The 13,990-nt window shown below is 42.8% G+C and overlaps 1 protein-coding gene and 1 pseudogene across 1 annotated transcript in view; one reads left to right on the top strand and one right to left on the bottom strand.

Annotated features, from left to right (window-relative positions):
• The window catches only part of LOC102815924, a 36,618-nt pseudogene extending 29,842 nt beyond the window's left edge, over positions 1–6,776 (bottom strand).
• A 230-nt stretch (positions 6,777–7,006) lies between these two features.
• The window catches only part of ATRN (attractin), a 271,410-nt gene continuing 264,426 nt past the window's right edge, over positions 7,007–13,990 (top strand). Inside the window, exon 1 of the mRNA XM_006874825.1 lies at positions 7,007–7,488. Coding sequence (XP_006874887.1) covers positions 7,097–7,488 — 392 coding nt within the window. The 5' untranslated portion in view covers positions 7,007–7,096. The remainder of the gene's footprint in view (positions 7,489–13,990) is intronic.

Raw genomic sequence — 13,990 nt, 5'->3', positions numbered from 1 at the left:
TGGGAGCAAAGAGGAAGGATCAGTAGTTGGAAAATATGGCCTTGGTGATAGAAATGATGCTGGAGAACGCATGATGGAATTCTGAAAAATCAATGATTTGTTCATTTCAAATACCTTCTTCAGACAGCATAAGAGACAAGTATGCACATGAACCTCACCAGATGGAATATATAGAAATCAAATTGACTACATCTGTGGAAAGAAACAATGGAAAAGTCAAAACAAGGCCAGGGGCAGACTGGAACAGACCATCATTACTCATATGCGAATTCAAACTGAAGCTGAAGAAAATGAAAACAAGTCCATGAGAGCCAAAATATGACCTTGAATGTATCCCACCTGAATTTAGAGATCATCTCAAGAACAGAATTGATACATTAAACACTAAAGACCGAAGACCAGAAGTGTTGTGGGATGACATCAAGAACATCATACATGAAGAAAGCAAAAAGTCATTAAGAATACAAGAAAGAAGGAAAAGGTCAAAATGTATGTCAGAAGAGACACTGAAAAAAAGGTAAAAATGTATGTCAGAAGAGACACTGAAACTTGCTCTGCAGCATAAAGATGTTAAAGCAAATGGAAGAAATGAGGAGGTCCAAGAGTTGAACAGAAAATTTCGTAGAACAGCTTAAGAAGATAAAGCCAAATACTACAAGAAAATGTGCAAAGATCTGCAATTAGAAAACCAAGAAGGAAGAACACGCTCAGTATTTCTCAAGCTGGAGGAACTGAAGAAAAAATTTAAGCCTCGATTTTCATTATTGAAAGATTCTCTGGGCAAATTATTGAATGATGCAGAAAGCATCAAGAGAAGATGGAAGGAATGCACAGTGTCACTGTACCACAAGGAAATGGTTAATGTTCAACTGTTTCAAGAGGTAGCATATGATCAAGAGCCAATGATACTGAAGGAGGAAGTCCAAGGTGAATTGAAGGAATTGGCAAAGAACAAGGCACCAGGATTTGGTGGAAACAAATTGAAATCTTTCAAGAAAGTGAGGCGGCACGGGAGGCACTCATCTCTGCCAAGAAATTTGGAAGACAACTACCTGGCCAACTGATTGGGAGAGATCCATATTTGTGCCCATTCCAAAGAGAGGTGACCCTATGGAATGTGGAAATCATGGAACAATCTCTTTGATATCCCATGCGAGTAGTTTTACTAAAGGTAATCCAGAAACCGCTGCAAGCATACATTAACAGAGAACTGTCAGAGGCTCAAGCTGGATTCAGAAGAGGCCGTGGAACCAGGGTTATTATTGCTGATGTGCGATGGATCTTGGCTGAAAGCAGAGAATATCAGAAAGATGTGCTTTATTGACTACGCAAAGGCTTTTGATTGTGTGGATCATGACAAGCTAAGGACAACATTGTGAAGTATAAGTATTCTGGAACACTTAATTGTACTCATAAGTAATCTGTACCTGGACCAAGAGGCAGTTGTTCGAACAGAACATGGGAACACTGAATGTTTTAAAATTAAGAAAGGTATGTGACAAGGTTGTATTCTTTCACCATACTTATTCAACCTGTATGCTGAGTAAATAATCCGAGAAACTGCAACCTGCGATATGCAGATGATACAACCTTGTTTGCTGAGAGTGAAGAGGACTTAAAATATTTACTGATGAAGATCAAAGAGCACAGCCTTTGGTATGGATTACATCTCATTGTATAGAAAACAAAAATCCTCACCACTGGACCAATAAACAACATTCTTAACAATGGAGAAAAGATTGAAGTTATCAAGGACTTCATTCTTCTTGGATTAACTATCAACACTCATGGAAGCAGCAGTCAAGAAATCAAACGATGTGTTGCATTAGGCAAAGTTGCTGCACAAGACCTCTTTGAAGTGTTGAAGAGCAAAGATGTCAGCTTGAGGACTGAGGTGCATTTGACCCAAGCCATGGTATTTTCAATAACCTCATATGCATGTGAAAGCTGGAGAGTGAATAAAGAAGACCATAGAAGAATTGAAGCTTTTGAGTTATGGTGTTCGAGGAGAATATTGAAAGTGCCATGGACTGCCAAAAGAACCAAGAGATTCATTTTGGAAGAAGTACAGCCAGAGTGCACTTTGGAGGCCAGGATGGCCAAACTTCGTCTCTCATAGTTTGGACATATTGTCAGGAGCGACCAGTCACTGGAGAAGGATATCATATTTGGTAAGGTGGAGGGTAAGAGAAAAAGAGGAAGATCCCCAATGTGTAGTGAGGTTGGTCCAAGGATTGGGCAGTGTTTTGTTCTGTTGTGGATAAGGTTGCTATGAATCGGTACTGACTCGATGGCATCTAACAACAACAACAACAATAATATTTCTTCCTAATAAGGACAGATAAGAATTTAAATTATTAACTAAGGAAATAGGAGTTGAATAGAAAAAGGAACTAATTGGTCAGAAATAGAAACTGGAAAAATCTCATAACCCAAGTTACAGTTAGCTATTGAACTGAAAGCAAGGCAGTGTCTAAAAACTCTGTCCACAAATTCTGACTCTCTTTGAAAGGTAAAACTTGATTTTCCTCCCTCTGAATATGAGCTAGACTTAGTGACTCACTTTTAACAAATAAAATGTGGCAGAAGTGATGTGACCTCTGAGGCCAGTTCAAACAAAGCACAGCTTCTGTCTTAGTCAGTCAGTTTCTGGTTCTGTCTGTCTGTCTGTACTTGGATTATTTGCTCCGGAAAAGCCATCCATCATGCCATGAATGAGGGCACTCAAGAGGCCCAGGTGGACAGGAGATGACACCTCCCACCAAGAGCCTAAACCAATCTGTCAGATTGTGTGTGAGCAAACCTGGAAGTGAATCCTTGAACCCTTGTAAAGGCTTCAGATGACTACAGCCCTGGCAAACATTGTGATTGCATGAGAAACTTGAGTCAGAGTTGTCCAGCCCAGCCACCCCCAAATTCCTGACTCAAAGAAACTTTGAGGATAATAAATTGCTGCTTCAGACCATTAGACTTGATTCTACATGGATATACATGTCAATGGACCCTGATAGTGTAATGAGTTACGAGTTGGGCTCTCCACTGGATAAAGATGAGGCTTTCTGCTCCACAAAGCATTATAGCCTTGGAAACTCTATACAGGATAGCTATGATTCAGAACTGACTTGATAGCACACAGCCACCACCACCAGCTTGCCTCCTAGCTCACAAGAGTCAATTATGTACCTTTCTTCCCAATTGTGCATTTAGTGACATCATGTTGGCAGATGGAAATAGCTCATAGTGGAAGTATTTCTACCATAGAAATCAACAAATGGTATATAAAAGGCCCTCTTATCCCCTCTGGAGAGCTGATTATTAAATATCTATCAGTATACTTCAGGTATATGCTCACAGATATGTGTACATATTTTCACCATGAGACCTGTACTAGAGTCCTAGATTATTCATAGCAACATTGGTCATTACTGTTGTTGTTGTAAAGTGCTGTCAAGTGACTTCCAACTCATAGTGATCCTGTATAGGGTTTCTGAGGAGGGGCTGGTGATTTTGAACCACTGACCTTCATAACCTCAAATTGTATAAACGTCCATCAGCAGTAAAACAGATCAGTACATTGTCATACCATTATATATACACATGTTCATATATGTATTCATGTATTATTATTGTTAAGTGTTGTTGAGTCAGTTCGAACTCATAGCCTTCCTATATAGGGTTTCCAAGGAATGGCTGGTGGATTTGAACTGCCAACTTTGTGGTTAGCAGTCTAGAGATTATCTTACATCAGGATGCCTTGTATACATATATATTTATACAATGGAATACCCACCTACCCACTGCCATCAAGTTGATTCGACTCATATTGACTCTATGACAGAGTAGAACTGCTCCATAGGGTTTCCAAGATTGTAAATTTTTACAGGAGCACATAGCTTCATATTTTTCCCATGGAACGGCTGGTGGGTTTGAACTGCTGACCTTGCAGTTAACAGCCCAAATGCTTAATCCACTGCACCACTAGAGCTCCTTATACAATAAGATACAGCAATGAAAATAAATGACTATAAACAATAATTGGATCAATCCAACAACCATAATGTTGATTTTTAAAAAAGCCAGACACAAAGGAGTCCAGATTGTAGTTCAGCTAAGATTAATAAGGGCTCATAACCAAGGCCATTAACTTCATCTGTGTCACATTCTTCTATAAGTTAGTCACAGACCCAATCCTGTCCATGGTTGAGGCCAGCACAAGGTTATCATTCCAGGAGGCAAGTTTCTTTTTCTATTTAAAATAATTTTTATGTTAAAAAGAAAATTGGGTGAATGTTTACAGAGCAAATCAGTTTTCCACTCAACAATTCACACATTTTGTTTCATCTCATTGATTGCAATCCCCACAATCCAACATCCCTTATCCCACTTTCTATCTGCGTATACCATTCTCTTTACCAACATTTCCTGCCTCTTGAGCTTTGTTCTTGGACAAATGTTTTCCTTCTGATCTCAAACGATGATTGTTCTAAGTAGTTTGTACCTCCCTAGTATTTTTCAAGTTCTGGTGTGATGCTGCAGGTTAATGAGCTGGAATGCAAGGTCAGCAGCTCCTTAGAAACCCTATACAAGTGTGGTTGTTTTTAAGTGCTGTCAAGTAGGTTCTCACTCATAGCATCCCTGTGTAGAGTTTCTGAGGAATGCCTGGTAGAGCTGAGCCCCAGCCTTATTGTTAGTAGTCTAGTACTTATCCTACAGCGCCACACTAGGACTCTTTCCTCGTGTTAGGAAGCCCGTTTAGGAGTCCCAAGGGTTAGTTCACTTTATGGTGGTAGTTGTTATGTGCCATGGAGTCAGCTGCAACTTGTAGACATCTGCTATAGGGTTTCTGAGGCTATAAATCTTTATGGGAGCAGAAAGCCTCATCTTTCTCCTATGGAGCCTTTGGTAGTTTCAAACTGCTGATTGTGAGATTAGCAGCCCAACTCATAACCACTATGCTCCATGTTCACTTTATAGACCTATTTTTGGATGCAAATTGAGCCACGGGGGTGGTGGTGGTGGTGGTGGTGGTGGGGTGGTGAGTTCAGTTCCAGGATCATAGTCTCTATCTGATCAGTAAGCCTGGTCATTTTTATGATTGAGTTTTCTGTTTTGTTTTTAAAAAGACAAATTAGTATAGCTTTATTACAAATATCTATGCCTTTGAACAGATAACTATTTGGGTTTTTCTTAACAATGGTGAATAACTCTTCCATTATTTTCAAAATGCATTAACAGCTAAAGAAATGTCCCAGCATTAGTTTTTTGTTTTATTGTGAATTAATTATGTGATAGTTTACATGGGAGAAGATTAGTTTTACATTCATCCTATGGTATATCGTTTCATTGCCATGGTTACACTCCCCTCCACACATCATCAACCAACCAAAGGGTATACCCTGCAAGCTCCCTGGTAGTCAGCGCACAGCCCTTCTCCCTCTCTGGGTCTAGAATCCCCAGCAACACCATTTCTCCACATCATCATCTCTACCCCCATCTTTGGCTCACTGTTTCTCTAGGTAGGGTCCCGATCTCCACTCTTCTCCCTCGATGGTCCCAAAGACCTCTGTTCCTGGACTGCAAAGTCAACCACTCTCCTCCTTTTGCTACAAAACGTCTACCCTTACATTTCCAACCTTCACAGTCAGTCCTGGTAACAATAATTCACTACTGTACCACAAGAGACCTATCCACATCTCCATTCATCAGCCCCGCCCAGGCAGAGTCCATAATTCTCAGTGGAGTTTCTACATTTCTCTGCGCCCTCTGGATCTAGGCTCCCTCTTGAAAGCTTGTAAGTCAGTCACTTCTTGCCTTTGTAGGCCCCCATTTTGGGTTATGACTGAGCTTTGTTTTACATTTTTCTCCCACTCTATCCAGGATCTTTTAATGTGATCCTGTTTGGTTCAGCAATTCAAACTCACTGGTTGTTCATGGGAAACCCTACATGGAGTCAATATGAGTTAAAACCAACTAGAAAGCACTTACCAACATTCACAGGGGTCTAGTGGTAACTGGGCAACCACCTAGTTCTGCTCTCAGGATCCTGGAGGTTTGCGTGGTCCATTAGTCCTTGGGGCTAATTGTTTCCATCAGGCATGCTTCATTGCAGTTCACCAAAGTAAATTGTTGTTGTTAAGTGCTGTCGAGTTGGTTCTGACCCATAGCGACCCTGTATAGGGTTTCAGAGGAGTGACTGGTGAGTTTGAACCTCTGATCTTGGTGTTGAAAGCGACTTTACAGTCCAGAGCATTAACCCACAGAGCCACACCAGGACTTTACCAGACAAGAAAGACTCCAGAGCAAACCTGTGCGGGTTGAGAATGCTGTAGTTCACAATTTTATGCTTCCCGCTCATCAGAGATGGTTGGAGGGCAAATAGTGGAGATCAAAGTAACTACAAACTTCTTCCTGAGAATTGAAGTGTGGTTTCTGGGCTGCCACTAGACTAGCCTATATCAAGGGAGGCCGGACTATGTGTCCTCATTCAGTCTATTATGCCTTTATGGAACACTCAGGTTCTTAACATCAGTTATTTCATTATCCTCATTTTACAGAGGAGAAAGGAAGAGTTTTGAAATGTGGCACTCCGCTTAGCACCATGCCACGACACAACCTCTAGGCCCTTTCCTGCCCGCAGCTAGGGTTTAGGCAGGGTACTGGCAAGGACTAGGGGTCTCCTCGGTGCTCTGGGACAGCTTCTCAGTGTGGCCCTCGGCTAGCAAGGTGATCGGCTTCCAGTAAACCATTTTGGGGGTACACGTCAAGGAAGCTACCATGTCCGGGGGAAGGAAGAAGGGCAAAAACTAGACCTATGACGCTTAGTATCAAGTGGAAGGAGTTCCTCAGAGACTGTAGGTTTGAGATCCGCCCTCAGGGCCTAGTGATTCGGAGGAACTAAGCCTGCGCGCCGCGACCCTCCCACACACGCACAGCGCGGCGGCCCCGCCTCCCACGCAGCTCTAGTCCCCCCCCCCCCCCGGGATTGGCCGTGCGAGCCACCGTCCGCACAGCTCCGCCGCGCACGGCCAGGCGAAGCTGAGCCGGTCGTGTGGTGTGTGTGTATGTGTTCGCGGGGCGCTGTCTCAGCCCCGGGAAGATGGTGGTGGTGGCGGCGGCGACTGAGGCGAGGCTGAGGAGGAGGACGGTGGCCACGACAGCGACCACGGGCAGGAACGGCGGGCGGCACCGGGACTGGGACGTGACCCGGGCTGGGAGGCCAGGTCTGGGGGCCGGGCTGCGCTTTCAGCGGCTACTGTCGCCTCCTCTGGCGCCACGGCTGCTGCTCCCGCCGCTGCTGCTGCTGCTGCTGCCCTGGGCTGCCGAGGCCGCGGCGGCAGCGGCGGTGGTGTCGGGCTCAGCTGCAGTCGAGGCCAAGGAATGCGACCGGCCCTGTGTCAACGGCGGTCTGTGCAACCCTGGCACCGGTCAGTGCGTCTGCCCCGCCGGCTGGGTGGGCGAGCAATGCCAGCACTGCGGGGGCCGCTTCAGGTGAGTGGTGGGTGGTGTTGGAGGGTCGGGCCCAACCAGAGGCTGGGATTGGGTGGCACTAGTGACGACTCCAGGCTAGAGGCGGATGCCGGACAGAAAAGTGGGGAGGGCCGCCCCTCAGTGTTTGAAGACCATTTGCTTCCTGGGAGAACGTCGTCTTTTGCCTGGGGTCTTCTTCTGGTGCAAGGTGAAAAGATGCAAGGTAGGGACACCCGGGAGGTATTTGGTTGCAGCACGCTAGGTGGGAATAAAGCTTAGGATCTCAAAAAGTAACAAAGCCAGCCTCTGAAACTGGGCCTATTTCAGATTGACGAGGTATGAAAGAAAAGCCGAGTTAGCCAGTTTGAACATCCCCATGTGCCCTCATGGCCTGATAAGCAACCCGATTTGTTGGAGATACTCCGAAGGAACAGTACCATGAAAGTGGTTTAGTTGGCTGAAGAGAGAGAGTGGAAAGGGCAGTATTGTGAGCTATTTGGGACAGAAGAAACAGTAGTGGATTAAAGGAAAGTGAGGAAACTAGGCTTTTGAAGCTCACTGGAGGCTGCACATTGGAACAGGGTCTGTCGGAGAGAAGGATGGAAACTGGTTCGTGTTTGTTCTGGTTTCTGGAGAATATGGAGTTGTCCAAGTTAAGGGGCAGTACCTCTTGGAGAGATCATTAATTGACTCATTATCTATTATTTGGTTCATTTGTGCAAGCGTTTCCAGATGACACACACAAATAAATAGATTAGCCAGACTTTGGCCTGATCCAAAGGAGTTTGAGTATAGCAAGAGATCAATATGTCCACAACTCTAGTAGTTAGGGTTGGAGTCATTTATACCTTTAGTAGATGTTTACTGATCACCTGTGATGTCTGATGTAGGGGAGAGAGGGAATCTGGTGAAAAAGGGGCAAGGGTCTTTTTCTTGCATCTTACATGCAAGTGAGGATGACAGGCAATTAACAAGTAAATAAATAGTGACATGAACAAGGAAAATTCAAGTAACAGTAAATGACAAGAAGAAAATAAAGCAGGATGGTCTGCTAGAGAATTGTAACCAGCAGGAGAACCTGTGGAATTTCAGAGGTGGAGAGTTATGCCTATCTGGGGGGGGGGGGGCGGCAATCCAGGGAAGACTTTGGGAGGAGGAGTTGGCATTGAATCCCAGGCTAAATGGTATTTGGAAAGGTTGTGCTGGGGGGAAAAAGTTCCAGATGGAAGGAAAGATGCAAAAAAAAAAAATTGTGGAAATGAGAAAGTGAAGTTTTTGGTGCCAGAGTATGTAAAAGAGAGTTGTGAGATAGAAGTTTAGATTGGCCAGAATTATAGACTCATGTAATTAATGTCAGAACTTCAAAAGAACCCAGAGAATATTGAAGAGATGAGCTCTTCAGTTTTATGGTTGGAAAAGCAAAGTGACTTCACAACCAGTGTATAGTGGGCTTGACCTTATAGTTTGTATAGTTTAAATTGTTCTGATTTATGAACTCTCTTAATCTACCAATATTTGTGGAGGGCTGCATCACTGGGCTCAAGCATGGCAACAATTGTGAGGTTGGCCCAGGATCGGGCAGTGTGTCCTTCTGTTGTGCTTAGGGTTGCTATGAGTCGTTTTCAACTCAGTGGCACCTAACAACAACAATCACTGTGGAGAGATAGTGGTAAGCAAGACAGATAGAGTCTTATTGTGGAATTTACATTCTAGTTTGGGAATAAAAAAAATCCAATAATCAGTTCATTATAATTCTGCTTCATCTCTGGAGAGCAGAGGCAGGGACCAAATGAGGGACTTGATTTAGTTTGGAATGGGGATGATGTTAGTTACTGAGTAATGACTTGTGATCCCAGAGGTGAGATTGCACTATCTTATATGAGGGGTAGGGCATCGAGGGACCAGTATATGCCAAGGTTTAGGCCTGAGAGGAATCAATGACAGACTGGATAGAAGGCCACGTGGCTGGAGCAAAGAGAGCAAAGAGGAGAATGGCAAGATTGGAGAATAGGCAGTGGTCAGGCCTTGTGGAGACCTCTGAGTCAGCTTGAGAGTGTTGACCTTTAGCTCAAGAGCAGGAGAATAGCACAGATCACTCTTTTTTCAACCATGACACACAGGCTTTTAGATGCGATACCAAGCAGGACTGGCCTGGAAGAGAGGCAAGTGCATTTTGAGTACCTTCCAAGATCAGGTGAAAGTTCTGAAAATTTGGGATGCTGGTAGGCAGTGAGGAGGGTGTGGAGAGGGCATCAGATGTGAGGGATATTCACAATAAGATTAATTTGTAATGTTTAGAGTAGGTATGGCATGAGATGGTGGGCAGTTAGGTGGGAGTTGTCATGGTTCAGGCTAGCAATAATGAGAGCTTGAGCTAGGCAGTTGGAAAGGAGGCAGAGATAGATGCTAGGTGGTGATGAAGAGATAAAATGGACAGGTCTTTCTTTGGAGGAGTAGGTCTGAGAGGACTTTTACATACAGAGTTTGGGGTGCTTGTAGCATGTCCACTTTGTAAGACAGATGTGAGTCATCCATGTATGAGGGAGATTACCAGAGGACAGGTCTGAGTGTATGCAGGGATGGCCCAGAAGATTGGAGAAGAGCCACTTGTCATGGGGAACAGTCAGTTCTGACACTGGTTGTCTCAAATGGTGTCACAAACTAATGTCACAAGGGAGTGAGGAGCTCCCTTGATTACTGTAGATACTCCATTTGAGCCAGTCCTAGTTGTATCAGTGCTCTTCTGGGCCGGGAGTTCAGACTTGGGGCCTACTGATACCCGCTTAACATTTTGTGGGCTTTTAGAATTTGCATGTTTTGAAAGTGAAAATGGGAATTTATGTCTCCTATGTTTTTTTTTACATTTCATTAAACTTCTACTTGAAGGTAAGAGAGAAATGTGGGTTTTGATTACAGTAATATTTATCTTGATTTAATTTAGCAAACTCTTATTTATTTTTTGTTAAAGAGACAATAAATGAATATCTTTCTGGTTTGGAATGTCATTAAATCAGTGTTTTTTAAGCTTTTTGGTCCAAAGTCTTATGTTAGAATTACTGTTTTTAGGATTTTTACATGGATTATTGGAAATATAAGATAAAGAATTCAAATTAAATCAAATGCACTGCTTTTAAGTTGCTTCCAATTTCTATCGAGATTCTATAAGAGCTTTGGAAATCACAAAGGTTATTACTGACTACCTACTTACTGTATGCCTAGGAGATAGCCAAACATTTTCATATGCATTTTGCCATTTAATCCTCAGGGAAACTTTCAGAATGCTATATGGTTGTACACAGAAAAACGTAATTTTTTTCCAAGTGATATGTGCTAACAAGTGAGATTGGAGTCCTGGTGTGGCGCTGTGAATTAATGCGCTGGACTGCAAAGTCAGTTTGAACCGCAAGGTTGGCGGTTCAAGCTCACCAGCTGCTTCCTGGAAACCATATACAGAGTTGCTATGGGTTGGAACCAACTCCATGGCAAATAACAGATGAGATTAATTACAGAGTTTAAAACCAATGTTGTTGTTAGGTGCCGTGGAGTTGGTTCTAACTCATAGTGACCCTGTACAGGGTTTTTGAGCCTGTAAATTTTTACGGGAGCAGAAAGCCTCATCTTTCTCCCGCGGAACAGCTGATATTTTCAAACTGCTGACCCTGAGGTTCGCAGCCCGATTTGTAACCACTACGCTACCAGAGTTCCTTTTAAAACTAATAGTGTCAGTTTAATGAAAAAATAACTATAGGATCTTTGGTGTATAATTTCAAAGGTAGTACTCCTTTCATGGGAATCTTCATAATTCATAATTCATTGGTCATTGTTTTATCTATGTAACCTTATCATTGAAATTTTCCTTTGGAGGATAAGTAGTGGTTATATGCCGTGGAGTTGGTTCTGACTTCCAGCGGCCCTGTATAGGGTTTCTGAGGCTGTACAAATGAGCAGAAAGCCTCATTTTTCTCCTGAAGGTAGCTTCGAACTGCTGACCTTGAGATTAGCAAGCAGCCTGACTTGTAACTACTATGGTACCAGAGCTCCTTTGGAGAATAAATTGTTGTTAGCAAAGGCTTTCGATTGTGTGGATCATGACAAGCTGACAACATAGCGAAGTATGAATATTCTGGAACACTTCACTGTGCTCATGAGGAATGTGTACATGGAACAAGAGGCATTTGTTTGAACAGAGCATAGGAACACTGAATGGTTTCAAATGAAGAAGGCTGTGGCACCCTGTTGGAGGGTAAATAAACCCCTTCAATTCAGAGAGTAAAGATAATAATCCCATATGTGAAACTGATAGGTATACATTTAATACTTTTAAGTTCCTACTATACAAACTTTTAGGGAGTGTGGTAGCTCTATATGTTAAGCACTGGGCTATGAACAACAAGGTCTGTGGTTTGAGCCCACTAGCCGCTCCATGTGAGAAAGATGAGGCTTTTTGTTCCCATAAAAATTTAAAGCCTCAGAAACCCTATACAGGGATGCTATAAGTTGGTACTGACTCAATGGCACTTAACAACAACATATAAACTTTTGGTAGAAAAGAGTCTATAATAACTTAGTGAATTTGGCATTCTAGTTGCCCATGATGTTAAGATTTACCATTTGTAGATGAAAAGGAAAGGGAGCATTTATTGAACATTTGTTATGTGCTGTGACATGTAGTAATAGTAGTAGGAGTTGCAGCAGCAGCTGCCACCATTTCTCTAGTATTTCTCAATTTCTTCCAGGAAGTGTGGTAAGTACCTTTTGAAAACTACCCTTTTAAACTTTTGAATGGTGTTACTTATGTATCAGATTTAGGGTTGTTTCCCCCAATAGAATATAAGCTCCATGAGGGCAAGGAGTTTTAGCAAGTTAGATCCCCAGAGCCTATCCTTAGGGTGGTTTCAGTGTGCAATAAGTATTAGTTGAATAAAGGACTGAAATTTTAAAATATACTTTTTATGACTTTTAAGAAAGTTATCTTTACCCATGTGATTGCCATATATGTCTTTTGTCCTATATTTCTCCTGAATTTCATTGTCTTCTAGACTGTTTGTTTGATATCTTTTTTGGGATGACTAAGATCAAACTTCTTATCTTCATTGGAAAAAAGTCTTTTCCTTTGTATTTCCTTATTTCAGTTGTAAAGTCTATCCTGTATAACCAAAGGTCAAAACTTGGATGTAGTTGTTAGTTCTTCCAGTTTATTCTCCTATAAAATCCTAAGAGTTTGTCTCTTCCCACTCTTCCTGCTACCATTCTGTTGTGTCCAGCCCTTCCTCTTTTGCTCCCTAACTAATATTGTCTAGTCTATTCTATACTTTGTCGTAAAAACCCCTGGAAAATATGACACTATCTTACTTAGAACATTAAAAAAAACCTCTTTATTACCCTCAGAGAAAGGCTTCTGTTCCCTTTCGTATATTTCTTTTTCCTTAATCAAATCTTTATGCTTTATAGCCATTTTTTCTGCATCTTTGCTAAATTTAGCACCCTCCTTCACCACCGCCACATTTTTTCTTTTCTGCTTATCTGGATTCTGCCCTCTAAAACCCCATCTTCAGGTCTTTATCATTTATAATAGCCAATGCTTCCTAATATCTGTTACCTGCTTTTATTTATTTATTTTTTTTAATTTTTGTTGTGAATTATGTGATAGTTTACATGGGAGAACATTAGCTTTACATTCATCCAATCGTATATCATTACATTGTCATGGTTACAATCCCCTCCATGCATCATCAACCAACCAAAGGGTATACCCTGCAAGCTTGTCCCCTGGTCGTCGTCTGCACACAGCCCCCCTCCCTCTCTGGATCTGGAGTCCCCAGCTGCTCCACTCTCCATGTCATTGTCTCTACCTCCATCTCTGGCATCACTGTTTCTCTGGGTTGGGTCCTGCACTCTGTTCTTCTCCTTTGATGGTCCCAGGGACCTACATTCCTGGCCTGCAAAGGCAACCACTCCCCTTCTTTTGCTACAAAACATCTACCTTTACATTTCCAACCCTCACAGTCAGTCCTGATAGTAATTATTCACTATTGTATCACATGAGTGCTATCCCCATCTTCTTTCATCAGCCCCGCCCAGACAGATTGAATACTACTCAGTGGAGATTCTACCTTCCTCCACACCCTCTGGATCTAGGCTTCCTCTTGAAAGCTTGTAAGCCAGTTACTTCTTGCCTTTGTTGTTGTTTTAAGTACTGTGGAGTCAGTTCCGACTCTTAGTGACCCTGCATAGGGTTTCCGAGGCTGTAAATCTTTACGGGAGCAGAAAGCCTAATCTTTCTCCTGCCGAACGACTGGTAGTTTCAAATTGCCGACCTTGAGGTTAGCAGCCCAGTTCGTAACCACTATGCTACCAGAGCTCCTTTCTTGCCTTTGTATACCCCCACCCCCATTTTGGGTAGCCAGTGTCCAACTTGCCAATCCCTGTCTACCCACCCTGTGTATCGAGGGAGTGGGAGTGATCCTCGCTGTAAAGATTTGTTCCCTCCTTTGAGCTACTGCATCCATAGGTGTAGGTCAAG

This window comes from Chrysochloris asiatica, unplaced genomic scaffold (assembly GCF_000296735.1).
Source record: "Chrysochloris asiatica unplaced genomic scaffold, ChrAsi1.0 scaffold00304, whole genome shotgun sequence".
Classification (NCBI taxonomy): domain Eukaryota; kingdom Metazoa; phylum Chordata; class Mammalia; order Afrosoricida; family Chrysochloridae; genus Chrysochloris; species Chrysochloris asiatica.
Note: the sequence above shows the minus strand (reverse complement) of the source record. Positions and strands in the feature narration are given on the sequence as shown.